Source organism: Salarias fasciatus, chromosome 15 (genome assembly GCF_902148845.1).
Source record: "Salarias fasciatus chromosome 15, fSalaFa1.1, whole genome shotgun sequence".
Taxonomy (NCBI): Eukaryota; Metazoa; Chordata; class Actinopteri; order Blenniiformes; family Blenniidae; genus Salarias; species Salarias fasciatus.
In genome coordinates this window covers 9616807-9642658 of record NC_043759.1, presented here as the reverse complement: position 1 = coordinate 9642658, position 25852 = coordinate 9616807, and the positions used below count along the sequence as shown (strand labels likewise).

At 44.2% G+C, this 25852-nt stretch overlaps 2 protein-coding genes across 3 annotated transcripts; one reads left to right on the top strand and one right to left on the bottom strand.

The window, feature by feature from the left end:
* Positions 1 to 1877: 1877 nt before the first annotated feature.
* Positions 1878 to 22799, top strand: map7b (microtubule-associated protein 7b). Its single transcript, XM_030109817.1, has 20 exons — positions 1878 to 2106; positions 9432 to 9611; positions 9766 to 9843; positions 10399 to 10562; positions 10881 to 10998; positions 11351 to 11452; positions 11853 to 11963; positions 12566 to 12661; positions 13771 to 13890; positions 14954 to 15126; positions 15978 to 16123; positions 20087 to 20301; positions 20383 to 20533; positions 20608 to 20767; positions 20868 to 20972; positions 21055 to 21105; positions 21197 to 21221; positions 21303 to 21423; positions 21508 to 21697; positions 21793 to 22799. Exons 1-20 carry the CDS (start codon positions 1938 to 1940, stop codon positions 21859 to 21861), a joined length of 2544 nt encoding a protein of 847 aa, XP_029965677.1. The 5' UTR covers positions 1878 to 1937; the 3' UTR covers positions 21862 to 22799.
* A 557-nt stretch (positions 22800 to 23356) lies between these two features.
* armc1l (armadillo repeat containing 1, like) lies at positions 23357 to 25714 on the bottom strand. Of its 2 annotated transcripts, none has more exons than XM_030109822.1 (6): positions 25677 to 25714; positions 24780 to 24958; positions 24558 to 24649; positions 24207 to 24399; positions 23998 to 24114; positions 23357 to 23892 (listed from the first exon to the last, which is right to left on the bottom strand). In XM_030109822.1, the coding sequence occupies exons 2-6, from the start codon at positions 24930 to 24932 to the stop codon at positions 23623 to 23625; spliced, it is 825 nt and encodes a 274-aa protein (XP_029965682.1). In that variant the 5' UTR covers positions 24933 to 24958; positions 25677 to 25714; the 3' UTR covers positions 23357 to 23622. The 2 variants fall into 2 exon arrangements, with proteins under 2 accessions (XP_029965682.1, XP_029965683.1); XM_030109823.1 differs by having other exon boundaries at positions 24207 to 24384.
* Between the last annotated feature and the right edge of the window lie 138 nt (positions 25715 to 25852).

The window sequence follows — 25852 nt, the reverse complement described above, 5'->3', positions numbered from 1 at the left end:
CTTTTTTTGTACATTGCAAAATTTCTTCCACTTCTTAATACTGATATCTGTGAACTGATTCCTAAGCGAGTGTGTTGATTGTGATGCTGTTACGTTTTCTCTCTCTTCAATTGACTACATTGAAATCAAAAACTGTTTCCTGTAAATTGAAACTAATCAATAATTGTGATACATTTGTGTGTGTGTGTGTGTGTGTCTCTGATCCCCACATTTGATAGGTGTGAGAAGGGTGTGTAGCCGGTCCTATCGGGTTAAAGTCTGCGCGTAGGATTACTGCATTGCTGTGTCCTGCAGGGACAAAGATCAGATTGCTCGTTCATGAATGTGTGTGTTTGTACAGCATGCGCTCTCGAAGGAGACGAGGCATGAGGACGCTTTCATCTCCTAAATATGTGTGGAGGAGGTTTTAGTCGTGACGTTTCAGTTTTTAAATTCCTCACAGTGTTGACCTGCTTGAAGTGTGTTCGCAAAAGTTATTTAATTTACTGTGAAGTACAGAAAGAGGCGCACCTGTAAGACGTCTGAGATGGAACCCCTTGTCTTACTGCAGTGTGGCAGTATAGCTTTGATATGTTGAGCTTGTTGTTTGCTGTGTATTAGTTGCTGATTTCATTTAGTGTTGAAGAGTCTTCTTATCATATGGCTTCCAGGAAATGTGATAAATTCTTTTAGCTTTGTCATGTTGATGATTTCCTGTGACACCTGCCCTATTTCCTCTTTTGCCCTCTCTTAATTTCATCCTCCTCTCCGATGCAGTCACGTTTCATATCGATCTTCGGTGCATGAATTGGAGCAGTTCAGGATTTGTTGCAGCAGTGACACTGGCTGCATACACACCGTGATGGACTGTGTGTTGTGTCCTTGGGAGGAGCGAGCAGGATTTAAATGGGAAGATGTCCAGAGTCGTCATATGTCAAATAGGTGGTGCCTCTTTAAGTGGAGGATGGGGTGGAGCCATAAACCATGTGCTTGTTGAACACACCCCTTCCACACAGGCAGCTCTCCTGCTGCATTGTTTGGTTTGGTGTGTTCCTTCAGAGTTGTCCCTGTGTGTGTGTGTGTGTGTTTGTTTATGTCTGTGTGCATTACATTAAAGTGGACCTACACTCTTGCACTCTCACTTCCACCCTGGCACTCTTGTCATTGGTCCATGAGCTGCTGTTGTCAGGGAAACCCTTTTACCGGAACCGGCTCACCTTGCACCGCTGGATCCGCACTGAATATTTTAACAGCCAGTGTGTGTGTGTGTGTGTGTGTGTGTGTGTGTGTGTGAGTGAGTGAATGAACTGCACCGTCAGTTTTACAGAGCAGTGTTAGAGGCGGGGGGGGAGCTGGGGAGGGATGAGAGGCGATGCAGTAAAAGTAATGACAGCTGAGGCAGCATCACTTGAGGAGTGTGGGAGTCGCAAGAAGTGCAATCCTTCCAGCGCTCTCGTGGATTAAGTCTTCTCTTCTAAGCCAGACTACAGGAGCTCATCCTCAGACTCTGTCGCTCTCTGTCCCAGCCTCTCTGTGCCTGGCACTGCCATCCCTGACAGCCTGGACATAGCACAGTGAGCTGCTCTGTTCACCTCTTTCACACTCGGCTTCACTTCATCCTTTCTCTCTTCATCTTTACCTTTCTTCTTGTTCTTCCTCGCCACATCCACTTTGTCACTCGCTCGCCCTCTTTTCCAACCCCACCTCTCCCTCTCTCTTCCTCCTGCTGTCTCACAGAGCAGCAATGTGTAGCCAGAGGAAAAGGGCTGTTAGCATTAGCTCTTAGCCGTCTGCGTCTTCCCAGAGAAGAGGGCTCGTAGGGGTGACCCTGCCCGCCGCCGCCGCCCTCTGGCATCCGACACTAACCTGCCCCCCTCCCACCTGGCGCCGCGGGGTGGGATGGGCAGGGGGCTTGGTGAGTTTAGCCAGGGGCTCCGGGGTTAGCGACAGGGCAGGCGATGCCAAAGAGCAAAGGACGAGGAGGAGAAGGAGCAGCGGGCGGGTGTTCGCAAGACAAGAGGAGGCTGAGGAAGGGAGGCAGCCGGTCAGCTATCCCGGCACTCTTCACCATCACTGAGGAAGAGGAGGGGCAGAGGCGAAGAGACGCCCGCAAGAGGAAGAAGAGAGGTAGGAAGGAAACAGGAGAGAGAGGAACAGGTATGAGAGGAAAGTGACTGCCTGTTTGGATTTGCTCGTCTGTTTGAGTTCATTTAAATAGTTAAAATGTGTATTTCTGATCGTGATTCAATGAGGACATTGGACTGGACTGTTTATTCAAACTGGACAGTCTGGGAATGTGGGGCAACAATGATATGTTTGTATCATCTCAGTGTATAAAACAGCACAACGCTCTGCAGGATAAAGTTCGTGCATGCTTGTATTTGCAGGTTTGTGTCTGCGCTTTAAATCTTGCAGACGAAAAGTCCTCTTAACCCATCAAGCTCATCCTGCCAGGGACAGGTGGTTGACTCAACTGATGAGAAAGCAGAGTTTAGTTGTGTGTGTCGGTGAAAATCAGCTGACAAGGCAAGATTGGGTCAAGACAAGGACAGCAGATGAGAGAAAATCTGTGTACTCTTCACACTGTATGTGTGTGTGTGTGGTTGCAATGGTTCAGTGAGCAGTCAGTCAACAGGACAGCTTTGGTAGCCTTACAGCTGGTTTTTTGGGAATAATTGAAATTTCAGTTTTACAGGGAGGACGTGGATAAAAGGTGTGTGTTTAATGAGTTGCTATCATTGCTTCGCCTTTTATCAGCGTTCAGCGATCCTGCTTTGTCATCATTCCTGACTTCTATTAGACTGGAACAAAAACAAACCTCGTGTCTAAGAGCTAGTGTAACTTCAAATGCTTCATCTGGATGTTTCAGGTTTGTGTTAATGTGAGTCAGCAGACACAACAACACTGGAGGTAATACGAGACTTTCCAGGTCCTCCTGCATCTGCAGCACAGTTCTGAAAACAGACTCTGTACGGTCCCGAGTTCTTCAGGACAAATCATTCAGTTTTGAAATATGCATTTATTTTCAATTTGTTTATTTCTTTTGTGAGTACAGTAGACTTCAAAAAACCAAAGATGTACATGATGCACTACTGGGTTTAGCCTGATTTAAATTAGCTACATCCACGTGCACGGCTGCCACATAACGTCTGAGAGGAGATAACGCAGCATTGGGTCTCATTTTCCTTTGAGGATGATACATTCTTACAGTCGGAGGCTTGCTGTTCCCTGACGGAGTTAACATTCATGTAGAAGCTCGGTCAAACTATGAATAATAGACAAGAGGAGATGGAGCGACGGAGAGAACTGTGCTTTGTGCAGAAAGCTTTAACTCACAGTATGAAGTGCCAATTTTTGTTCTACACATGTTCATGTAACAGAACTGCTGAGCTTGGTGCTGTATATTGAATAAACCTTTGTAGCTTTAAAACCTACTTTTACACTCTACAAATGTGTCAACTCTCAGAATTTCAGCCTTTGTTGAAGTTCATAATGAATTCTTTTCATTACTCATGTAGATTTGAAAGATTAATGAGACTCATTTGAGCCTGGCAAAGTAGAGTCATTTAGTGCATATTACGTTTACACTGCTTTCATACAGGCTAATAATTGCAAGCTTGTAGACCATTCATTTAATGTACTGAATGACTTTGTAGGCTTTTTATAAAATTGTCTTCGATCATCTGAGCTCAGACTTCTGTCCGCATGGTCGAGTTATGCAGCTTTAAGAAAGAAGTGATCGCTGCACCTGTTATCAGGCCTTGGTGTTTGTCCCAGGGCCGTAAAGGAAGGCTCCCATCCCTACCCCCTTTGCCTCTGTGGTGGTTGCAGCTTACACTTTAGCTTAGCATTAGCAGCGGCTAATCCTCTCAGGCAGCAGGGGAGGAAGGAGCGACACGGCGTGCCGGCCCGCTACCCAGTGGCCTGGACGGCAGAGCATTAATCGCTAACTCTGACCGTTTAATCTGACTGGCAATGAATGCAGATAGACTGGGGGGTTGGGCGCACGCACGCACGCGCACACGCACGCACGCACACACACACACACACACACACACACACACAGACACGAAGGGAGGGCAGATTAAACAATCACACTCTCCCTATGTCTCGCTCTCTGTTACACACATGTACACACATACAAACATGTACACACACACACACACACGCACGGACAAAGGATTGGGGTTGGAAAGTCACCGTACTCTGTCTCGGACCGTCTCTCAGCAGCAACGACACCCGCCTAAACTGACCTCCGCCTCTTTCTCCCTCCTGGCTCTCTCCTCAATGCAGAAACAGTTCGATTTTGGAGGGATTTTTTTTTTTTTTTTCCTCTTTTCTTGCTGGACCCTGGCATTTCAATTTGAGTGTTGGAAGATGTGCACAGGAAGTAGGGACGGCAATCCTCTATTGCGACTAGTCGGAGTGGGACAGTAGTCAGGGGCACCACAGGTCCCATCCTGGGATCTACACCTCTGGGATTATGAACCACCGAACAGGTAAAGAAAGACCTGGACTCAGATTCCCATTCATTTTTAGGATTGTTGGAACATTTGATAAAGAGAGTGGGCAAATAAAAAGAAGTCCTGCTGTCTGGATGTTGCAGAGGATTGTTTTTCCATCTTGCAGTCTGTCAATCTCTGTTGCGGTTTTATTTATTTTTTCCTTCATGATTTTTAAAATGATGGAATAAGTGCCAGCGTGTCACTTATTGTGGAGGCCGTGGAGGTTCACTGGAGGTCATGATAATAAGTGCTTGTTTTATTGCCCGGCAGCTAGGATTCTGTTCCAGCTGATACTGTCTGCGATGTGTTTGCAGAGGCTGTTCAACTGCTGCCCATTGTCCACGAGCAAATATGCTCACGTCTAATAGAGGTTTGTTGATATAATGACCTCTGAAACAGCTGGATGAGGACACACAGCTTCACCACAAGCCCACATCAGTGAGGATTACAGGCCATCGTACAGACCGTGCAATTATAGCAGTCCTATAATACCTGCAGCAGGTGGCATGGTGTGTATTTTATAAAGGTGGGCATGGCAGGAAGTTGGACCGCACAACTGTAATCAAACGTTGTTTGACTAAGCTTTCCCCTGAATCAGATGTCTTTCACGCTTGTTGCCGGAGCCTTCAGGAAATCAGGTGAACCAGGACTCAAACCCTTGTGGAGTAGAAAAAATTGGTTTGGAGTACACAGATAACGTCGATGTTGCTCAGCATTTTATCTGCAGACTGTTGTTTTGGCTCAAGAAGGCAGTGAAATACCTGAAAATTAACCGGCGGGATGATAATCATAGTCATATAATAAGTTTTACAATGTGTTTCATTCATAATATTTATTTTCCACCTTGTGGCCTCACATTAGTTCACTCTCTTTCATTTCTGTAATATTTTGGCAAATTGTGTCACCTTACTTTGGTGAACTGACTTCTGCAGAATTCAACTCACTAAATGCTTAAAGTATAATGTGCAATGTAAAGAGTGGCTATATGAACTATAATGATAATAATATTAGCTGGAAAAAATGGCTCGTCTTTGTTAAATTATCCAGTTTTTGCCAACACTGCCCTTTAACACGAGCTGACACACGCCACTGTCAGTGATGACTGTGGATGTGCATGTTCAGTCTGCAGTGGCTTTGTGGCTCTCAAGGGATGCGTTTTGTATACACACACACACACACACACACACGTTTATCCCTGACGTAGCATCATTCGACGCCCAGGTATGTGTCAACTTGTTAGTGTTTTTCTTCTCACAGGGGAGTAGTAAAGCTGTTTGGATTAACTGTTTCTGCTGTCGTTTTTTTAACGCAGGGTCTGCTTGTCACACGTTTTATTACTTTGTGGATATCTGGCTGTTTTTATAATTGCATCATTGATGGTAAATTACAGCAGAGGATCTTCATAGTGATGAGAGGTATCTGAACGTCAGCCACATGGATTTTACATCCTTGTCAACATTATGGTAAATGGGAAGTAGAATTTAATTCTGCAGTATTTTGGTCTAACGTAGCAGGAAAGATAGGAAAATTGGCTCACCCTCGCACAACAGCATTCTCAACCATTTTTTAAAGTTTGGTCTAGATTCTGGCAAGATTGTGGATAATATGATCCACAATGGAAAAAAAAAATTGGAGGTCTGTTGCATCTTCATCGCTGTAAGGTAACAAATGAAGATCCAGATATAAAACTAACACCAAAGTGTAGTTGACAGTCTACTGAAAAGGAAGCGTGCAAACGGATTTGCTCTATCTTCAATAGTTATGGATCTACATCCAGAAGCAGGCATGTGCTTTTCTGCTTTTTATAGCATATAGTTTTCTGAGTGCATGTTTGTGTGGTTTCATTATAAAAACGATCAACTCCTGGCCTCCATCATTTTCAGCATTTCTGCTGTTTTCACGTAAACTGACATGGTTTTCAAAACTGTCGTGTGAACTTGAAACTTTTCTGAAGCTAAAACGCAAAAAACTACCGTATGTGTTTTCTTTTGAAACACTGTGTGAACGGGGCTTTAGACTGTCACCACGGCTTATCGGTCAGGGAACCACTCGGCTCAACTAAATCTCCACTCCATCAGTTACCTGAAGTTGTTTTCCACTAATGGAGGGAAAAAAAGCTTCAGGTTTTTTTTTCATACAAATATGCAGACAGTTGACCTCCCCTGCAGAGTTAACGTCATTTCATTTGTGCTGTTATTGTGTTTCACCAAAAGCCCCTTTACAAATGTCAAGTATTTGGCCGCAGCACAGTAATCTCCCTTCTCACCGAGCCGATCTTTTGTTTGACGAGGATGATTTTAGGGACTCGGAGCATACAATCCCCGTTCACTCTTTACTGGTGGAATAAAAGAAAAGGCTGGTCCACCTCAGGCAGGATGGACTTGTGAATGCTTGTGTACACACCTCTGCAGATGGCCCAAAGACTGACATGCAATACCTCCGCAGCTCCTGTCTGACTGTGGGACAGCACGTCTTTGTCTAGCATGTCCTTTGTGCATCATGGTAAAATATCTCAATGAATTAGGGTGGAGACTACTATTAATATCTGCCACGCCATGCAACAAACCACCAACTGTAGAAATTCTGGTCTCGGTACTTTCACTGGAGCAAAGAAAGGTTGTAAAAAGGAGGAAAACACACTAGTTTTAGGTAACAGTATAATCAAATGCATCATTTTACTATTTGTGAGTTAGAAAACTAATAATTTACCAAAGTTATGCACATGTATTTTTTGGAAAAAAATCATTTTCTTGAGGTGATTTAGGTCATACAGTGTATGAATGCATTCTACATAAATCAGCAAGATCAAACAATTTAGTATAATTAAAACACATTTTGCAACACTGTAATTAAAAGCACAAATCCCAAAGCTCATCCAGTGACAGTGTGGTCCATCACGGAGCCTTTTGACTTACCTGTGTTCTTACTTTAAGACGTCAACGCTTTATTTTTACCTGCTGAGATAAACCCTGAGTATCTGTACTTTTAGGATATTTATTCATTTTATTGTGTTTTTTTAAGTATGCAAAAAAAAAAAAAAGAAGACAGAACTCGAAAAGATGTAGAAAGAGATGGGAAACAAGTGAAGTTTGTGACACGGAGAATAAGTGTGTAGTTGAAAGTGAGCTGACTGCAGACTGGGAACAGCAAGCCTTTCCGTATTCAAGGCCCGATTCAAGGGAATTGTTTCCACGTTGTTGTCTCAAAGAACAGAAAACACCACAGGTATGTCTATTTAACCAAAAAAAATTAAAAAAATTAGAAGTTGTTTTGTTTTTTTCCCTCAGTAAGGAAAGTAAATTGGCATTGCTGTCATTACCATTCACTTTAAATGTGTGTAAATCCACACATAGAAACTAAAGTGAGCAATATGTGTACTTTTGTCATGTCTGGGGTCCACTTTTTAAGTACAAGTTATGAAACCTGTTTGTTGCTCTCTCTCCATTCAATACCAGAGAGGCCGAATAAAATTACTAATAAGGTGAGAGGCTGCTCACTTCTATTTCACATCAAACTAACTTCACCTCATTCTACAGGTGCATCGAGTGCAATAGAAAAGTTAACTGTAAAAGTTATATTTTAGATTCATTACAGATTAACACAAATCAAGCCTTTTATGTTTTACTCTTAATAATTTTAGTTTTAAAGTCTCAAAACTGAATCTCAAAATATTAGAATACTTTAAGGGATGTCAAGCATGAGGCCCCTGGACCAAAACCAAACAACCGAGCAAAGTGTTACAACTTCCAAGAAAACATTGATTTTTCTCAAGAAAAGCTGACCCGACCCGAGCCGAGATATTGACGCTGCTGCTGTGAAAGAGCACGAGCCTCTCTGTCAGGGTAAAAACATGGATAATGCAACAGCTATAGGAGGCATTTTTTTTGGATATTTCTCTGTATTTTGCAGCAGCAGGCATCATTGAAATTGGCTTTATGTTGACACTGTCGTCATTTTCATCAGTAATTGGTTTTGTGGAAATATAGACATTCTATTCTATTCTGGTATACTCTGTGCTACAACAAGAAAAACCTATAAAGCTAAAGTGTAAAGGTTATTATGGCACTATTTTACTGTTCCGGCCCACTGAAAGTGAAATTTCTCTGTTTTTTTTAACTGGAGGTCATAATTATAAGAGAGAGTAATAATGAAACAATTAACTTTTTATTGTTTTGAATCCATAAATGTCACATTGCACATTCTAAGCCACTTCAAAAAGCATTTATTCTCTTGTCCTTGCTTGTGGCCGCTAGCCTTGCGCTGCAGAGCCAGACGGAGTGTTTAGATTTGAGTCTGGCTCGTCTGTTTCTGCAGTTTTCAGCTCTGTGTCCAGGAGGAAGGCCTGGAAATGCTGAGTCACCCCGAGCTCCATGGCGCAATTAATCAACAACCTTGCTCCGAGTCGAGCGGAGACGCTCCAGCTGAAATACGGGGACAGATATGCTGTGTATTATTTCCCGATATTTTAGTTTCTTGTGAAATCACACTGCTGAGCAAAAAGAGGAGTAGGAGTCTCCACACTTGCGGTGCACCTCTCTTTGCTATCTTTTGTTCATATACCACAGTTTTCTTTTTTTCTTCTACTCGCATGTTTATATTTTCGTGCACAGCATGTGGCTTTATATGATCTCATTACCGAATTAACTGTTTTCATATGTGGCCTTTCTAGTGAAATTTCTTGAGAACTTTCAAAAATAAAACTGCCTTTTTGGCCAAACTTGGATGTAAGGCTGGTGCTGTCGTGTTCTTTGATGAAAAGGTTATTAGTTTAAGTAAGTCGCTGTGAAAGAAAGCGATATCTGACCTTAATGTAATGTAAATATAACGATGCATGATTTTGAGGGAAAGAGAATGAAATGATGCATCTGGAAAATATTTACACACGATGCATCTCTCACTTTTTCTGTTTTGGTTACATTTGCTTTGCTTTTTTTTTTTTCTCCCCAGCATCTAACTCGCAGTATAAGTCCGAGGATGGAAGAGTGTCTTCAGCCACCTGTCCCAGCTCCTCAGGCTCCGGGCAGACCTACACCCCCAACCTGACCCCGACACCGGCCCCGGCCCCGAACCGCCCCGCCACCAGCAGTAGCCCGAATAATAGTAATAATAATGCTGCCCCCAAAACAGGTGAGTCACTCAATGTGAGTGCAAATTATTCAGAAATTACAGAAAATAAGTAAGTTCCTCAGCGGCAGCACAGGCCCTTTCTGTCTTGTCTGTTCCTCGCCGCTCTTTCAACACGGTTGTTGTTCCTGAGACTGTTTCTCTGTTTGTGTTACAGACTCGTTGCTCTTCAATAAGATTGACGAGCGACAGAGGTTGGCCCGCGAGCGCCGGGAAGAGCGTGAGAAACAGAACGGTGAGCTCTTTTTTTTTCTTTTTCTTTTTTTAAAACCTAGTCTGCAAAATGGCCTTAAATGCAGCGCCCACTTTGTTTTCTGTCTCCCCTGTAACGTCTGGGTGAAGAGGCTGGTTGGTGGCCGTGGTGAAAGTGCCTTGCTCCCTGGTTGTTACATAAAGTCCCGGCTGAAGCCAGGCGCCCTGTTGCCATGGGTTCTATGTTACATAATGGTGCAGTCAATGGGACGTGTTTAAGGAGCTCTGATGTTTAGGATGTGTTTGGGGTGGGGGGTCTTTCCTTTTATTAGTAGAAGTGTGTGTGTGTGTGTGTGTGTGTGTGTGTGTGTGTGTGGGGTCCTTTTACAGATGGATTTGTTGAATGTTATTTTTCATGTTGTGATTTTCGTCGGAGTGGTCGTTCCTCAGCTGAGGGATTTGCTTTGTGTCGAGAGCTAAAGCTCAGTCACATGACCACCAGCTGACTCTTTGCTGCTATAAGCCTGTGGTTCCCTTTTTTTTTTTTTTTTTTTGCAACACATTAAATTTAACAGTGTTGTGTTTTTCCACGCTTCAGCTGTCAAGGAGGCCCAGTGGCAGGCCCGGGAGGAACGGGCCCGGCAGCACTATGAGAAGCACCTGGAGGAGAGGAGGAGGAAGCTGGAGGAGCAGCGGGTGAAGGAGGACAAGAGGCGGGCGGCCGTGGAGGAGAAGCGGCGGCAGAAGCTGGAGGAGGACAGGGTACTGAAGCCGTTCCACGAACACGCCGCAGAATCCCGGGGCTCCAGTTTTCACACACATAAAGAATCTGAACACTTCACTGCCAGTCTTACTTTGTCAAATGTTTCCACTGCTTTTTTCAATTAACCACAAGGATAATTTTTCAACAATCCTCCATCCCAGAAATGTTCTTATCTTAATCGGGGTTATTTTTAAATCTTTGAGTGGATTTAGTTTGACTCTGAATAGCTGATGATCGCAGGTCTGACTCCTGTCATGTTGAGAGTATCCGTGAAGGCTTCCTGCGCCGCCGGTGATCCTCTGCTGTTTTGACTGAAGGTTCGTCACGAGGCGGTGATGCGGCGGACGCTGGAGAGGAGCCAGAAAACCAGACAGAAGACCAACCGCTGGTCTTGGGGAGGAGCTCTGCACACAAACACTCCCAGCACACCAGCAGGTACATCAACACATCTCAAACCTGCTCGGCGACAAAACTCTGCCACGCTCAGCGAGTCCGAGGCACGCCGCGTGTTTTATTCCTCTCCACGCCGGTGTGAAGATCTGTCTATTGTTATGATTTGGCCAGCCGTCCTCTTGTATTGTTTACATTTGAAGTATTCAGGGCCGCTGCCCTCTGTTGTTACTGCTGACTCACACCCTTCTCTGCCTCTCCCTCTCTCTTTCTCTTTCTCTCCCTCTATCTCAAACTCACTTCTCCCTCTTCGACTCACACTCTGGGATCTCCCTCCACTCGCTCTCTGCTCTTTGTCTCTCTGCCATTGTCCTTTCTCCCCCCCGTCCTGGTCCAGGTTTTGTCGAGTCGGCTTTCCTCTATCCACTCGACCTTGCTGGACTGGAGCACATGCAGAGTGCTTTCAGTGTCTACCGCGGCTATGGAATGACCTCCCAATGTGAATATGATAGCAGTGTGTCAGCTAGCCGGCTGGTGGTAGATCACTAGCCTTAGCGCTGTAATCGTGCGGCACCGTTCTCGCTCACTGTCATTAGTGTAAATGTAGGCCAGTGTGAATGGCGTGGTTAGTGTCTGTTACCCCGTGTGGTCTGACGTTTTTTATCCCGAGTCACAGAATCATTCACTCTAACCATTTTAGTTCTCATAGATGACATTAGCATTAATGCATTTTTAAAGTATTTTCCTTTTAGCAAATTCTACATAGCTTTTTTTTTTCTAAATCTAACCAGAATTAACCGTCATAGAAAAACATCAGAAATTGTTGGCGTCTCTTTTTTTCCCATGTGAACTTTCTTTTTGCACCGCTGATTTGTTTCCTTGTGTTTCTTTGGTTCTAGATGCTGACAGGCGATCAGTGTCCACCATGAATTTATCCAAACATGCAGACCCTGTAATTACCAAGCGCCTCTCCTCCTCCTCCGCCACACTCTTACACTCACCTGACCGAGGTAACGAAAACAAATGCTGCACACTCAAAGCACCGTGGTTATTCATTACAGCATCCATTTGTGATCATTTACTTACGTAGTTTGATATTGAAGGAATATTTTAATTCTTGTTGAAAATTAGATGAAAAACAGTTTACATGAGCCAGATCTTTGATTGTATTTGCAGGAAATAATACAGGGTAATGCATGAAATGAAGGAAGAGGCTCAAGTGAGAGCAAGTGGAAAAGGATCCTGAGAGGTGGAGGAATGAGGAATATAGGTCAGCGGAGATAAGTCAGAATCCGTGTGTGAGAATTAAAGGAATAGGTGGAGATCCAAGGAGTCAAGGTGGTGAAAGTGGATGTGCTGAGGAGAAATGATGGGTGGAGAAGAGGAAAACCTCAGAAGATTCATGGATATAGTTTAGCACCATCATTTAGCATCATTTGTTTTGGCACTTCTTGAAGTGCCGAAACAAATGATGCATGATTTTCAAACTGCTCAAGATTGACCCTCAGATCCAATCCCAACAGCAGAATCAACCAAATACAATGTTTTTCACGTTTTGTTACTGCTAATGCACATTGTACATTTTTTTGATGTGTATATATGTTACTAACAGGCTTAAAGATGAGAACTGCCTCCTCTCCTGTCATAAGCAAATCTCAGTCCAAACTCCGAATACATCAGGAGAAGACCCCCCAGCATAAAAACACAGGTGTCCTCTGGGGATTTTTACATTCCCCTCTACCCTATACGCTGAAAAAGATCAAAGGCTGTAAACTGTAAAAGAAATCCAAAAAGAATATGCTGTTGGAATTAAAAAAAATCAAGTTTTGCTCATTTATATAGAAAGGTGGAGCACCGTTTAAACTTGAATGTGGAAGACGTTTAGAAACGCTTTGATTCATAAATGGCCGGATGGAGGAGATCCACTGTGCACTGTAAACATGCACGTGTTTCATCGGAGGGATCAAGATTTTTTTTTTCCCCCTCTGGCGTGACCCCTTTCTCTAATCCTCGGTAGGATAATCTTTTTGTTTTTTGTGGGTGGCACTGTATGCTGTTTTTATCCCTGCTGGAAATTTTGACACCCACAAAAAAAAAAAAAAACTTTTTTATTAATATTATAATTACACTGTTCTGGAATCCTTTGCACATGCAAATGGATTATGAATACCATGCTGTTGTGTGTAAAGCACATTCCTTTAGCTGTGATTTATGATTTAGATAATATAAAAGGCTCTAGAATACAGACATATTCTTTTTTACAGTATTTTACAGCCTTGTATCTTTACCCTGCACTACTCAAATTGCCACCTCTTACTGCAAAGCTGCATGCTGCGCCTGCTACGCTGCTCTGGGTCTCCTGCGAGTGAAAGGTTATCATTAAAGCTCTTTTCTGCTGAGGTACTTGGGACTTTATATTTTTGATTTACCTGCATAACAGCTTTCAGCGTCGCATAATCCGCTGAATAAATTCCCCGAGGCACAAATATTGCAGTGACATTTTATGCATATGTCCTTTGTCCTGTAAGCTTTATTTAAATGCTGTTTGCTCTCCACTGCAAGCTGTTTGCTTCCTGTCATGATGAACAGCCCGGTGCATGCAGGTGTAGGTGTGTCATAGCAGGCGGCGCATGGTTACAACGTCACTTTTAGCGCTCGTCTTCACGGCTGTGCTGCACTGTGGAAGGAATGGAGACAAACACAGTAATTGTATGCATTTTCTCCTGGGCTCTGTCTGCGTGCCGGGGCTAATCAGTGAGTACTTACCGGTGTTGGCAGTTAGCATAGCTTACATTTTATGTGTGTGTGTGTGTTCAGGGTTGCGCCGCCTCCCATTGACGCCGTGGGAGAGCAACATCGTGCACCGCCTGCAGCAGCCAACACACTCCTATCTGGCCCGGAGCCGCAGTGCCATGAGTCTGTCTGGAGACCAAACAGGTATGCTCCTCGCAGCCTTGAGGATTTTTTTGGACTTGCCCGCTGTCGTGAGTGAACACGTGCACAACACCCCCTTAAAACGTCACGTCATGCATCCATATTGCACAGGTTGAACAGCGTGTTTTCAGATGTTAATCAGATTTGGCTGGACTTAAAGCTTTACACCGTCTGAGACTTCTCTTGACAGCCTGTATCAGGCACCCGGAGCTCACGTGCACGCACAAACACACTCGCACACATGCATATAAGCTGTTTAAGGATCATTTTTCTATTGTAAGTTCATGGAGCTGCTCCTAACTGGCCACAGTTAAAGTATTTGTTCATGGAACTGGTGCGCTTGTGAAATATAGTCATTGTCCATCAAACTTGTGACTGCTGTTCATTTGTGCGCTGAGTGACAAAACATTGCTTCCATCGCTCTAAAGAGCAGTTTATTTTCTTTATATTATGTTTTTTTTAAACTAAATAACTCACATTAACGTCTCCTGCTTTGATTTCCTCCATTTAACTCCGTCCACAGTGTCTTGTGTGTGTGTGTGTGTGTGTGTGTGTATATACTGCTGCATGCTCACTTGTCTAATGTTGGGTTGCATGTAGGATCGAGAAGTGATGCCAATATGAGGATTTCTCAGAGGCTTTTTCAATCTGTTAGAGATTCCCTCTGTCCAGATGTGTCTAAGCATGGTGGTAGTGACAATAGTCTGCATTCATTCAGTTTTCTTAGTCTTCAGTAGACCAGTGAGGACTTTGCATTATATTTGACACTGTTTGAAGAGATCAGGTGATGGTTGTTCTGTATTCATAGCTGCGTTTTGTAGTTTTTCTACTAATACTCTATTTCTCTTCTTTTCTATTCTTGACAAACATCTCCATCTGATTCCTCTCCATCCTTCACTGTCCTTCCCAAACCCCTGGCTTCTCCTCCATACATCGCCTGCTGTTCTTCCTCATTCCCTCCTGATCTCTTCACTCTCTGCTCCTGTTAATCAAAACCCTCACCAATCCTCCCGCCGTCCCGATCCGCGCCACCCTCAAAACACTCCCGACTCCCACGTCACCCTAGCCATGCCTGTGTGTCCTCGCTCAGTGTCTTGCCATCCCATGGGCTCCATATCCTTCAAGACCCTGCAGGCGCAGCCGCTCCCTCACTGTCGCAGCCACGACAGGAGCCTCAGCAGGGAGACGGCGTCCTCGTCCTCCGCCACAGCTCGCCGGAGGACCACCGGGACCACACGGGTAGGACACGTCGTCCACGGTTCTTGAGTTCTTGCACGGTCATGAGACGAGCCGAATAGTACTGGCATTAGGTAACCAAGGTTATTGTGTGAATATCTTGATGTGCAGCTATTTTTTGTTCATTCGTCGCATTTTTTGACATTTTTTCATATCGAATACCAGTATATCCCAGATAAAAGTGTCTGACAGCACACACACACACACACACACACACACACATACACATGTATACATGCTATTGTACCCAGTGTCCATCTGCTGTGTCACAGCTTATGCCATTAAGGTCTTAGATGTACAGGACAGGAGATGCCCTAACACACTGACCCGCAGACAGACTGTCTGCATGCACATGCTTATAGATAATCCCGACCCGCACCACTGTCACAGTAATGTGATATTCCCTCCAGTGGTATATAAACCGAGTGGACTGTAAACTCAGCTTTACTCTGTGAAGATTTGTGGCTCTTTTTTTTTTTTTTTTTTTTTTTTTTTAATATATGTAATTTTGTTTCTGTTATTAAATTAAAAAAAGTAATAATGCTGGCGACTCTCAGTTCAGGACGTCACCATGGCAACAGGAATGTTTGTGCCATAGCATGGGGTCACAGGTCACGTAGGGCCAAATACTGTTCACGTCTAATCTTGTTAGTGATCATCTTGAACTGCTGCTGTCAGGAGGTCACCTGAGTCTAGACACCTTCTGCACTGCCACATTCAATCATTCACTGTTTTCTTTATGAGCTGTTCTGTGCCTAATCCATAATTTGGCAATATGGAAAAAAAAAAAGAAAGAAAAGAAATCTTAATTGCTTGAGGTAACATAATTTATTTCTTTAATTTTTCTCCCGCAGCAACAGCAGAAGGAGCGAGACAACGTCAGAAAGTCATGGAGCAACCTGTCACTTCCACTGGCTCCCGTTCTGTCGTTGCCCCCCAGCCGGCGCTCCGCCTCCCCGGGCAAGAAGGCCAGCAAAGTGACGGCGCCCTCTCCTGGCAGGTAGGGCGAACTTACGAATCAGCTGACAGTATGATGGGACCTTATAATAGACCCTCCAGAAAAACGCGAGCAAAAATTCTTGATTATGCGTACTTAAATCCCAGATTATGCGAGCTAAAATGCTTGATTATGCAAGTAAATATGCGGGGTTTTTATGCCATTTTATGCGGTAAAATTGCGGACAGTTGTGAATTATGCTAATATTTGTGAAATATGCGAAAAGATGTCAGATGTGTAGGTTGTGGAAAAAAAGTTGATTCTTCTCCTACTGTTACCAGACTACCACTAAATGAAAAAGAGCAATTTTAAAGATATTCTATGATAATCAGACATACTAGAAGCAAGCTGCATCCCATTAAGTGCTGGCAATGTTGAAATTATTTTATTTTATCAACTTAAGCATGGCTTAAACATAAGATCACAAAAAACATTCTTCCTGCCGAGTTATAAATTGAGAAAATCCACCTGCTACAATGTTTTCAAACTGTTTAAACTCAACTGTTGACCATAGGCTTTAAAACTCTAAAAATAGAGCTGTTAATGAACCAAACCAATAAATAAACAAATAATAGTTTAAGAGACTTATTGCACCTTTTCTGGTAAACCTGCTCAGTATTCTCTTTCAGAACCATTAGACAATACTGCATTGCTATGCGATACCTACAAAACAAAGTGCATACATTCAGCAACAAAATAAAACAAAGTGCAATCTCTTTGTACGTCAAGTGCATGACAAATCAGGAGGCAAAAATCTAGATCGATTCATTTCCTTTCCCTTCTCTCTCTCTTAAAACAATGCAGAGTTCACAGCTTATGAAAACTTAAAAAACAAAAATTGAGAGAACACAAAATAAATCAGCATTATTCTTCATCATCAATCCCCTCTTCATCAGCCTCCTCAGCCTCCATGCACTCCTCCTCCTCCCATTCCTTCTCCATCACCTTCTCTCTCTTCTCCCTCTCAAACGCTCCACTCCAGATGCGTTGGTTGTGGCACAAGAACACCAATGCCTTCAAGTTTTGATTGGTTGTTGACCTCCTCCTGTTGCTCAACACCAACTTGTAGATACTGTTGCTCCTTTCAGCATCTGCTGAGTTGGCGACAGCATCTTTGTATCTGCGTGCCAAGGCAGAAAGAACAGGAAGTCTCTCCTGAAGGCCATCCCAGAACACATCCAAATCAACCACACCAGATTGTGCAGCTCTGAGTGCTGCTGGACCCAGGGTTGTAAGATAACCAGTAAACTCTTCTCTTGGCACACGAGAGAAACCTGGAATGGCCTTGTAGCTTTCCACAGAGTCATCCAGGAATGCAATATTACGTGGATCAAACACCCTGACCTCCTGGAAAAATGCAATGGCTGGCTGTCCATCTGACATGTACTTGTTGAGCTTTTCTTCAGCATTGACATATGCTTCACCAACTGTGCGGAGGATGTCAGTCTTTGTGGCGTGTGGTAGGTCAAACCCACTGAAGTATTCGTCGCATACTTCCAACTGCAGCTCTTTGTTGGCAGCAATGACCACCTGCAGGTCCTCCAGATAGTTGAAAATCTTTGTGGTCACTGGACGTCTGCTCTCGAAGATGTCTAGTAGACTGATGATGTTCTTGCACTTGTCAGCCATGATATTGATTTGCACATTCAGGGACTGAGCCAGGTTAGGGTCTTGAAGCATCTCATGGAGTTTCTCCACAGAGTGTGGAACACTTCGGCCACACACCTGTGAATGAAAACCATACAGAGAGACACAAAAGGAAAAGAAAGTGATTAGGCTTGTGTGTGTGTGTGTGTGTATAGGGGCCTAACTAGCTGAGAATAATTACTGTTATATGACACATTCACACATTACACACTTACTTACCATTGTTTCCATCTCGATGAACTCCTTGTAGAGTCCAAAGTACTCTCTGTGGTAAAGTACGGCAAAGAACCAGGAGTTCCACCGTGTTGCACAGGGGTTTGGAGGCATGGCCACCCTTTTTCTTGGCAGCTTGTTTGTCATGAAGGCCAGATAGCGTCTCTTCCGGGATCCAGCATTGAAAAACATCTGAGAGAAGCTCACCATGAAGTTGTTCAAATGATTAAAGGGTTTGCGAAAGGCATTTCCAATAAGGTTCATGATGTGTGCCATGCATGTGATGTGCAGTGAGTTGGGGTACAGTGCCTGCAGAGCAGCTTTGAATGCCTTTTTCATGTATGCTGCGTTATCTGTGTCAAACACAATCACATCTTCATTTTGAATGCCAAAATCTTGCAGGCACTTTACAACAGACACAGATACAGAAGAGTGGTTACACTCTTCAAGGAACACGGTGTCTGCAAGGTAGGCTAAAATGCGACCAGAATTATCCTTCTCGAGTGGTGCAAGCAGGATGTTAAGCACACATCTCCCCTCTATATCTGGAGTCTCATCAAATATCACAGCAACAGGTTTTCCAGTTATAAGTGTCTTCAACTCCTCTTTTTTCTTCTCATACACTGCTGACAAGTATTGCTCCTGAAGTTGGTGAAATCCTGGAATGGCACCACCATTGATGACATTTTCCTGGAGGAATTTCCTCATTACAGGATGGTCACTCTTGGAGAGTGGAATATTGACTGCAGTGCAGGTGGCAACCCAAGACTCACAAAGCTGTGAAAAAAAAGATAATTTTTTTGTTAAACTATTGAGTTGTCTTATTATCTCCATTTCTCTCTCTGTCTCATCTCACTAACCCCCCCCCCCCCCCCCACACACACACACACACACACACACACACACACACACACACACACACACACACACACACACACACACACTATCACTGAGGTTAAAGCCTTTTCCTCTCCAATTAAATATATGCAATATTTAAAACAGCACCTGTAATTGGGATATTTAAAAACAACCCATACACACTCTCTCTCTCTCTCTCACACACACACACACACACACACACACACACACACACACACACACACACACACACACACACACACACACACACCTCCGTCACATTCCTTTTTTATTAGTTCGTGATTTAGCTTAAATTGTTCCTCACCTCATTTCTCGTTGCCCTTGAAAGGGTTTTGGAGGTTGCTGCCTCTGTTAAGGTGAGTTGTTTGGAGCTTTTTTCCCCGTCAGCAAGCCTCTTGGTGTGCTTTGCGGTGGCGAAGTGTTGCAATACGCTGGACTTTCTCTTGTGCTCCAAAACCAAATTGCACGGGGTGCAGAAAAGTTTACCCCCGCTTTCATGAAGTATACCTGGGTACTGGTTAGCCCGGTCTCTGGCTGAAATATTCGGTGGCAAATGTGACGAATTTTGTCTCTTCATTGTTTTCTCCAACTTTCTTTGAGCGCCTTGCTCCCATGAGTGGGTTTGAATGAGAATGCGCGAAGTGATGACGTCAGGCCGGGCGTCGCGGAAATTGTGACATCAGGCGAAACCATTTCTCATTTTTTTCGCCGTAAATGTGAGATTATTGCGGGGATTATGCGAGCTTTTGGAAAATATGTGGCCTCTGCATAATCAGCGGCAAAACGGTGATTTATGCGTGAATTCATGCGATCGCATGATCGCGTTTTTCTGGAGGGTCTATTATAATTCCTCATAAATGCAGCATGTGAAAATGTTTTGAACGACTGTCTGAATACTGTTAATACTATTACTCTCAGTCCTTTCTATCACTTAGTGTTTTTTTCTTGTAGGATCCATGTCTAAAAAATACTCATAGTTGGTCAGCAAAACATTCACAGTGGATGTAGGAGGCTGGTAATGAGGAAAACAGAAAGATCATGCTCATTTCAAATAAGAGTTTGTAAGATATTTTTCATATTGCGTTAATTTTCTCGCCACAGTTTGAGAATAAAGCATTTAGAGCATAAATGGGGTGCTTGTTCCGAGTCAGAAGTTATTGTCCTGACATGGTTTTCTGCCGAACCGTAAAATAGAAACCCTGAGACTTTCTTGTCCTTTGCACGTAGACCCCCACAGAAGCCAGCAGGGCGCCCTCCTACACCCAAGCTGCTCAAGTCTCCAGGAGCAGAAGACCCAGGAAACCTCCGTCCTCTCAGGGTGTCGGCTGAGAGCTCCAGCCCCTCGGAGGAGCAGCAGGTCCTCAGCCCCTCTCAGCCTCGGCCTCAGCCTCTGGGTCAGAACAAGTCTTCACCTGAGCAGCCGCCGGCGTCTGGATCCAGCGGTTAGTTTCTGTGCCGTGAAAACAAAATGCGAAATGTTTTATCAGTCAGTTTATGGTCTAAATTTGAATTTTGCCTTCCAGATGGCTTGAGCAGTCCCCCAGCTCAAAGGCCTTCTGCGGGCACCACGGACCCAGAGGAAGCCAGCCGCATCCTGGCTGAGAATCGACGGCTGGCCCGCGAGCAGAGGGAGCGGGAGGAGGAGGAGCGCAAGCAGCAGGAGGAGCAGGCCAGGTACGCCGGCCGACACGGCCGACGCACTCCCAGGCCGCCGACGGCGCCTGAAGTATCGACGTCTTTCTGCACAGACTGGCGAAGGAGGAGATGGCTCGGCGTAAGGCGGAGGAGCGAGCGAAGAGAGAGGAGGAGGCTCAGCGCCAGGCGGAGGAGAGGAGAAGAAAGGAGGAGGAGGAGAGGAAGGCAGAAGAGGAGAGACTTCAGAAAGAGAGAGAGGAGGCCGAGAGACAGGTCAGCGGAGATGATGACGCATGATGTTTTTGCTTTTTTTTTTTTTTACCATCTATGAAGTATTGCTAAGAAGCTAAATGAAGCTGTTTGTGTTCATTAGAAAGAGGAGGAGGAGTCTCGGCAGAGAGAGGAAGCTGAGAAACTGAGGCAGGAGAGAGAGAAGCACTTCCAGAAACAGGAGGCTGAACGCTTGGAGAGGAAGAAGGTGAGATACTCTCAGGCTAATTACCATCAGAGCTTATTCTCGATAGCGCTCAGCCTCTCTTGACCTTCTTCTACCGTCACAGCGTCTTGAGGAGATCATGAAGAGGACCAGACGCTCGGACACGACAGAAAAGGTGAAAGGCATTTTGGACTTAAATCAGTCAAACATTGAACTGAAAAACCTTCTTCCAGTATTCACTCTCTGCTTCCCTCTCTCATCTCCAGAAAGTCAGGAACGGAGACGATGCAGGTGAGCTAACCCGCTAACACTTCCCGCCAAACTTTTCATCCCGGTTGTTTCTCATTGTTTTTATTTTTCTTTCACCATCAGTGACTCCTTCCTCTCCCGCTTCACCCTCTGTTACCGTGTCATTAACGCACAACAGTAACGGCAACAGTGGCCAACCTGACCCAGACCACAACGCCACAGCACTGAGCCACGCGGGGCAGAGGTAGAGCCGCTCCGTTACCCATCAGTCCCTGCAGCCGGGTTAGAAGGAGGATTCTCGATTTCCATCCTGATTCATGTTTTTCAGGGAGAACGGCGAGTTTGAAGAGGTGATCGTACTGCCGGCTTCACAGTCCAGGCTGTCTCCTCCCGAAGGAGAGGAGCAGCAGGAGGAGGGGGGCGAGGGCGGGGAGGGGAGGACTCCCCTCATCGCCTTCACAGAGAACGGCGTCCTCAAGCCGCTGGGTGGGATGATATACCAGCCTCGGAGGGACCAGGTCACTGTTTAATAATGCTTCAGTTGTGCTAACAGAGAAGATCATTCATTCATCACAGCAAATCATTTCTCCGTTTGATGTCTCTCGGTGTTTAGATGTTGCCCGACGAGCTGTTCGGACACGACTCCACACCCAGAGAGGCGGAAGGAGAGGTCAGAGAGTGAGAACCAACAGAGCTGAGTCCAGGGAAAGACTCCAGATCTCTCTCGCGCTCCCGCGACAGGCGAACGCCGCGGCCTCTCCTCCAGATGACGCCTCCAAAGATTTCCTCTGACCCGCCCCTCGCCTCTCCAGCTTCCACCAGAATCACTCTGTCCTGAGGTGAAAGCGACGAAGACGGCGGAGCTGTAAAGTCTTCAGCCTCCATACTTGAAGAGATTTGTTGTTGCTGTAAAAAAAAAAAAAAAGAAAAAAACTATAATCAGCAGTGTGACTATTAACTGGACCCGATTTATGGTTTCATTTATATTTCTGTTTGTAACTGAAACCTCATGTTTGAACATTTCAGCTGAAATCTAAAAGATATCAGAGCGTGAAGTGAAACTGAGATGACTGGAAAGCGCCGGCTGATGCCCGACACCCTGCCGGGTCGACGGCGTTTAAAACTAGAGGTTATTATCGGGGTGATGGAGTATTACGGAGGTTAGGTTTATTAATGACAAAATGAAAATGCAGTTCTCACGAAAAACTGAGAATTAGGATGTAAACTTAAGATTTTTTTTTTTTTTTTTTTAGTTTTATTTAATTGCTGTACAGAGAAAATGTGATTCTTTTTGCTCTCACCCATCTTCACTTTCTTTTTCAAATGTTAGGAGGATAGAACGGCTTTGGCTTCTGGTCCCGCCCTTTATTTTCTCGACTTTGCCCGTTACGTTTATACCGTCGGCGCCGCTCCGGGTCGCTCTGACAGAGGTTAGAAGACCTGGTGTGTTGAAGCAGCTGACCTTTGTTTTGACCAAGCATTTACAAAATGGATTAAAATGATTTCCTGCTGACGTCAATGTTAAAAGAATCTGATTAATTTGACCTTTTTGATGAAGGAATTTACTAAAAAAAAAAAAAAAAAAACAATGCTGCTAATGTTGACGTCCTTTTGCCTTACTGCACAGTCGGAGGAATGAGGTGACTCTGGATTATTCTCACTTTTAACACATGCATTCCTGACCCGAGCCTCCAGACGCTTCCTTCAACTGATTTATCATTTTGTGGAAGAGCTCAGTTTATTTTCCTTTCATTTTCTTGACACAACGGACTGAATCAAGTGTAAAAGCAAAGCGTTACACTTCTGTGGTTCCCTCTTCATCTCGCTCAGCTGCTGCTTATGGTTTCCAGACTTTTGCACTTAAGCTCTCTTTATGTTCTCATCCTGCAGTATATGGAATAAACCTCACTCGTCTTGTGTACTGCGGGTTTCTACCACTGAAACAGAGCATGCCGTTAACACTATAAATTATGTAAAAAAAATTCCATATTTTATTAAGACCACCGAGCTCTGACGACTGATGGGCCCTTTATACGAGCTCCCTGCACCACTGTAAAACTCAAACTGTTGCAGCTGTTTGACAAGGAAATTAAACTTTTTGAATTGATTACTGATTGTTGTCTACTTTTTAAACGGAAAACTTAAAAACAAAGCGCATGTGCACGAGGCTGTGATCATTTGTACATTTATTTCGGCATACACCAAAATAATTACAACAAAAAAAGTTTTGAAATACTGAAGGGAAATCTGGAGAAAAGAATTATTTACAATTTTTTGGAAATAGTGGATAGAACAACAAAGCAGAGTAGTGTGACTTCCTTTCAGTTCAAACAGGAATAGACTTGAAATTCAGCATTTATACAAATGTGTCAGTGGTCAATAATCACAAACTGAGAGATATCCACATGTACAGAGAGGATAGTCTGAACAGTTTGTCACGGCTTCACCAGTAAAAGGTTTTGGTGAGGAAACTGGCGGCGGCGTTCAGCCAGCTCCCGCTGGCGTCTTCCTTCGCCGTGCTGCGTGAGATGGCTTTGTCCAAATCTTTCCCCGGGCTCTCCTCCTCCTCCGGGAGGTAATCTGGCAGGGCTGAATTCTGCGGCACTTCTGCTCCAGACGGGTTGAGAGCGATATAAACCTCTTCTCCTGCCTCATTCTTCACCACTTGTTGGGCTGATAACACCTTGGTGGCTGCGATGGCTGTAGCCAGACTCTGGGAATCAGGACACGTCAACAAAGGTGCCAGGGTTACTGTCACTGTTTCTATAATGACTGGAGAAACCAATATAAAAGCAGTGTAGTGCGCAGCGTTTGTTACCTCTGTGGGCAGGTCTGAGCGGATGCGGACCGTGCATCTCTTGGACGCCATTTGGAAAGTGAAGCTGATGACTCCTCTGACCTTCAGAAGAGCTTGTTCACACAGACCTCGCTGGTCCTTCACAGCAGAGAGGAGAGACTGCGTGAGTAAAACTGCCCGGCTCTCACTCCTCCTGGAAATAAAACTTGCTCGGCAGTCAGCCTGCTCACCGTGCTGTCCAGCCCCTTGATGTGCAGAGTCACTGATTTGGCCTTTTTGTTGGAAGAGTTGATAAAAAATTGGGACTTCTTTTTCCTCTCCGGTGTGCTCGGTGGCAGATTTGCGGGAGTTTTAAGAATATCATACACCTCCCGTGCCAAAGCTGTGATGTCTGGAGAAAGACCTTCCCTGTACACAGAAATACTACATTACAGTCTGGTTTAGAGGAAATACTGGCTTGACATTTAACAGATTATTAAACTGCAGTTACCATAAAAACGTTTCCATATAACCACATGACAAAATGAAGAAGAATCGAGGAGTTCAACAATATGAACAAACCCAAAATGTGATAGTCTCACCGTGCAATGAGAGTCTCCAGGCTCACCATCATACCCAGCTCATTCTTCATGATGGGGATGTTGGGAAGCGACTCAGCTAGGTAGCGTAGAGTCTGTGAACACAAGAGAAAAACACATGTATTTACTTTTAAAGTGATGGGAATACCACCTTTTGAACACCTGCGTGACATGCTGTGGATGCTACAGCACTAAAAGACTGTTTAGTTATATTCACTTCCCCACCTGCAGTGTGGCAAACAGAACTTCTGGGTCTTTGTGGTCCAGAAACAGAACCAAGCCGGGGAGACATCCCTGGTCCTGGACGATGACCTCTCGGTTTTGTGGCTCCGAGGCGAGATCCCTCAGCTGACTCACCACTGACAGTGCGTCCATCATCTTCACAGATTTCACCACACCTGACACTGTTAGACACAATGAACAGTAGGCATGATCCAGGAGTTAGTCTCTCATTTGACTACTACACACTTCTTTAAATCATGCCTTAAAACACAATTTTTTGCTCAGGATTTCCATTAAATAATAGACTCTACTTATTATATCACCTTTATTTCAATACAACTTTTACTTTATTTTATATGCCTTTCTCAAAAGTTTGGTTTGAACGTATTTCCTGTATATCTTTGTAAAGAAAGGTAAAATTTTACTGTTTTTGCACTTTAAAAAATGAAGATCAGATCTTTGTGTTATCCAAAATCCACTCAGAGTTTATAAAAATCTTTATCTTACTGTTGGACAAGGTGAAATTTAGCTTTGTAAAGTACAATGTATTGTCAAGATATTGATAGTCAAAATATAAATTATGTCTTATACTGGAGCTGAAGTGAAGAGACTGTTTCTGTACAAAACATATCAAGTGGTTTATTATATTATGATTAAAAATGTCAACAATTTTATTCGTTTGTTTTGCAGATATTAAATCTCGCTAACAGCAGCTAACGAGGTTAGCTAACGACTTTCGGCAGGTTGACAGGCCGCAAACTAAATAAAAAAAAACACTTTTCCTGTTGTTTCATGTCACCGCCTGGAATAACAAACGCAAACTAATTTAAATATGAGCAGTTTATAAACGCCGAAAGAAACACAAATAGTGTAAATGTCGGTTTGAAGAGACTTTCTTACCAACACAGAAGTGAAGCAGCTCGTGCACAGAAATACAAATTTGGTGCATACATTTCACGACACGGGATTGGCTGACCGGCAAGCCAACGTCCTGCGTTCCTATTGGCTCTTCCGTGTTGTTGTGTCTCCGCAGCCAATCAGAGGCCGCGTTGTTGCTGCGGCTTTATTTGACTTCA